Source organism: Branchiostoma floridae, chromosome 19 (genome assembly GCF_000003815.2).
Source record: "Branchiostoma floridae strain S238N-H82 chromosome 19, Bfl_VNyyK, whole genome shotgun sequence".
Classification (NCBI taxonomy): domain Eukaryota; kingdom Metazoa; phylum Chordata; class Leptocardii; order Amphioxiformes; family Branchiostomatidae; genus Branchiostoma; species Branchiostoma floridae.
In genome coordinates, this window is record NC_049997.1 from 4,798,629 (window position 1) to 4,802,905 (window position 4,277).

A 4,277-nucleotide genomic window follows, 5' to 3' on the forward strand; every position below is an offset into this window, starting at 1 on the left:
ATGATTTAAAAAAAAATCGTACGATCAATGATATGGATTGAACAATGCTGGACAATCAACGAACCGACTTCATAGTTGGCCTTGTGGCATCGGGCGTGCTGTAACTGGTAGAGCGTTAGGCTCGGAATCTATAGGTCCCGAATTCGATCCCCTCCGTGCCCCCGACGTTGTGCCCTTAGGAAAGGCACTTTACACGACCTTCCTCACTTCACACAGGTGTAAAAATCGGTATCTGGCTTCGGTCGGGGAGGTAAAAGACTATCTTTACCTTCTGTCTGTACCCTGTATGTGGCACTGTTAAATAAGTTACAAAAAAACTTGAGTGCAGCGCCACATTGTCCTCGTCTGTCCAAAAGCAAATAGAAAAAGAATATGTTTGACCTCCGTTACTGAATTAGCAATGGCGTTGGTGAAACGAAGATACTGGATAAACAAACAAAAAACAACAACAAGACTTACAGTGAAATTGTCTTAGTAAGATGTGGCGTGACTGGACATTTCAAGGACACTCAATTGAATGTTCTCGATATAATGACAAACGCACAGATCTGTTCTCATTACTTTCCACTTGCTCTAAAGAATTTGCTACTCTCTGTTCGATAGATAAACTCAACTACATTCTGGGAGGCGATAATCCACACTGTGTACAAGTAAGCAAATATATCCACGAATGTTTATACCATAGAACAAATAGTGTAAATGACAAGCTAGACCCTATATGTTGATTTATTCATACCTATAGATATCCATTAATGTGTGTTTAGTTGTAATGTAAGTAGCTGTTATACATGTAGACCTTACGAAAGTCGCTGTACTTTTGTCGTGTCTCAATGAAGATTATTACTGATATATATCTTACGCCACAATGGGTTAATCATCAGTAATTTACAGCAATCGACTTTCTCAGACTGAAATAGAATAAATGAATGACTCAAAGCAATGACTCATGCCCACTTACGTTAGAGGTGATAGACAATTGACTAAGTCTTCTCTTTACATAAAGCTACATTTCTGTTGTCATGGCATTACGAAAAACAAAGATACTGGACAAACAAAAAAACAACAAGACTTACGGTGGAGTTGTCTTAAAAAGGTGTGGCCTGACTGCACATTTTCATGGACAATCTATTGTTATATATCTTACATCACAATGGACTAATCATCAGTAATTTACAGTAATTGACTTTCTCAGACTGAAATAGAATGAATGATAGATCTTCATTGTCTGTATTTCCAGTCATTTAGATTTAAACACAACGTAATAAAATAGACATAGATGGTTGTGTTAAAAGTGCGTCGCTATAGACAAAAGGTTTGTAGACAATCAAAACATATAGTACATAAAGCATCTGACTGAATTAGCAATGGCGTTGGTTAAACAAAGATACTGAATAAACAAAAAACAAGACTTACAGTGCAATTGTCTTAGTAAGGTGTATCCTGACTGGACATTTTCAAGGACACTTCATTGTTACATATCTTACGTCACAATCATCAGTAATTTACAGCAATTGACTGGCTCAGACTGAAATAAGTAAAGGCACTCGTCGGTCTCGCAGGACCATGAGTAGTACTAATTCTACACAATGCACTTATTGTTTGTTTTTACGTTTTGAGCGTCTCTGTTCTGATGCAAGTCTCTGCTTTGCTTCCCCCCGTTTCAGTCCCTCCTTGACTTCCTGTCTCCAAAGAGTTCTGTTTGCTGCAAGTGACTCCCATGTGTTGATGCTCATGTCAAGGGCCTTTAAGTCCCGTTTGATAACATCCTTAAAACGTAGGTGGAGACGGCCACGTGTTCTTGTCCCAGTAGCCAGTTCACTGTACAATAAATCCTTTGGAATCCTCCCATCTGGCATACGGCACACATGCCCAATCCAGCAAAGTCTTCGCTGCGTCAGCAGTGTGTACATACTAGGAATATTAGCACGTGTGAGTACATCTACATTGGTGACATAATCACTCCACTTGATATGAAGGATTCTACGCAAGCAACGCATGTGAAATGTGTTGAGTTTGCTTTCCTGACTTGTATATAGGGACCATGTTTCGCTACCATAAAGCAGAACACTGAGAACGCACGCCCTATAAACAGCAATCTTTGTGTGAATTGTGAGTTTCTGATTTCCCCAGACTCTCTTTTGTAGTCTGGCAAAAGTAGTTGCTGCTCGTCCTATTTTACAATTTATTTCAGCTTCCAGGGAGAGGTTGTCTGTCACAGTGGACCCTAGGTAAGTAAACTTGGGAACTACTTCTAACTCATAATTGTTGATGGTGACTGCAGGGGGGTGATCCACTCCCTGGCACATCACTTGTGTTTTCTTTATACTTATGGTCAAGCTGAAGTCCTGACAGGCAGCAGAGAATTTGTCCAACAGTGTTTGTAGTTTGTTCACAGAGTGAGCTGCCAGTGCAGCATCATCTGCAAATAGAAGATCTCTGATAAGTACTTCACGGATTTTGGTTTTGGCTTTAAGTCTGGCCAAGTTGAAAAGTTTCCCATCTGATCTGGTATGGAGGTAAACTCCTTCGGCTGAAGAGCCGAAAGCATGTTTCAGCATGACTGCAAAGAAAATGCCGAACAAGGTAGGGGCCAATACGCAACCCTGCTTTACCCCGCTGCGGATGTCAAAAGCTTCAGAGGACGATCCATCAAACTGGACGACTCCCTTCATACCTGTGTGAAAGGACTGGATCATTCTGAGAAGTTTTGGAGGGCATCCGATCTTGGCAAGTGTTTTGAATAGGCCATCTCTGTTGACAAGATCAAAAGCTTTTGTTAGATCTATGAACGCAATATAAAGGGGTTGTCTCTGTTCTCTGCATTTTTCTTGTAACTGTCGGAGGGAGAATATCATGTCAATGGTGGAACGCTCCGACCTGAAGCCGCATTGGGACTCCGGATACACTCTGTCAGCAAGTCGCTGTAGCCGACCTAGGACCACCCGTGCAAAGATTTTCCCCACAATACTGAGTAACGAAATTCCGCGATAATTATTACAATCGCTTCTATCTCCTTTATTTTTGTATAATGTGACAATGTTTGAGTCTTTCATGTCCTGTGGTATCTCTCCCTCCTCCCAGCATTGACACAGTATATCATGCAGTTCAGGCAGCAGTACACCTTTAGCATTCTTGATGACCTCAGGAGGTATTCCATCCATACCAGGTGCTTTACCTGAGCGCAGGCTGTCGACAGCTTTGCTCATCTCTTCCAATGTTGGTACTGTATCCAGTTCCCACAAAACAGACAGAGTCTCGATGCTGTCCAGTGTTGTCTCATTTATGGTATTTTCCCTTGCATACAGCTCTGAGTAATGTTCTAGCCACCTTTCCATCTGCTTCCCTCTGTCGGTAATTGTTTCACCAGGTAGAGACTTTAGAGGTGCGGAGCCATTTTGTGTCGGTCCAATGGCTTTCTTAATCCCCTCGTACATACCACGGATGTTGCCTGTTTCGGCTGATGACTGAATGCTTTTGCAGAGATCAAGCCAGAATTTGTTTGCGCACTGTCGTGCCATGCGCTGGACTTTGCTCCTGGCAGTTCTCAGGACTTGCAAGGTTAGCTGACTGGGTGAGCGTTTATGCTCCAGAAGTGCAGTACGCTTTTCTTCAATGACCACATTCAGTTCACTTGCATACTCCTCAAACCAATCTTGGGTCTTTCCCTGCTTTCTTCCAAAGACACCTAATGCTGTACGGTGGAGTGTGTCTCTGAGGTAACTCCACCTCTGCTCAGCGTTTTCGCTCGCAGGTTTCTTGAGGAGAGCGGCTTCTAGAGCCTCTTCAAATTCCTCTACTTTCTCTGGAATCTGTGTTTTCCTGGCATCTATACGGATTTTACCAGGTGGTTTGGAGCGATGGATCTTTTTTTGGTGTAAGTCTGATTGTACAGCAAACCAGGGAGTGGTCAGTGTCACAGTCAGCACTGTGATAGGAGCGGGTGAGTAAGACATCGCTTAAGTGACAGCGTCTCACAATAACCAGGTCTAGTTGGTGCCAATGTTTGGAGCGCGGGTGGCGCCAGGATACCTTGTGCTGTGGTTTTGTGTTGAAGAAGGAGTTTGTAATGCACAGATCATTGATAGTGCAGAACTCGAGCAGACGTTGCCCATTGTCATTTATGTTGCCAACACCAAATTTTCCGAGGCAATTCGGCCAGGAGTCATAATCAGCACCCACGCGGGCATTGAAGTCGCCCAGAAATAGACTGAAAGAAAGATCTTCATTGTCTGTATTTCCAGTCATTTAGATTTAAACACAAAGTTATAAAGTGGACA

General features: G+C 42.7%; 1 protein-coding gene across 1 annotated transcript in view; it reads right to left on the minus strand.

The window, feature by feature from the left end:
• The window catches only part of LOC118407100, a 4,893-nt gene extending 940 nt beyond the window's left edge, over window positions 1-3,953 (minus strand). The window contains exon 1 of the mRNA XM_035807518.1: window positions 2,180-3,953. Within this exon, the coding sequence (XP_035663411.1) occupies window positions 2,180-3,953 (1,774 nt within the window). The remainder of the gene's footprint in view (window positions 1-2,179) is intronic.
• Between the last annotated feature and the right edge of the window lie 324 nt (window positions 3,954-4,277).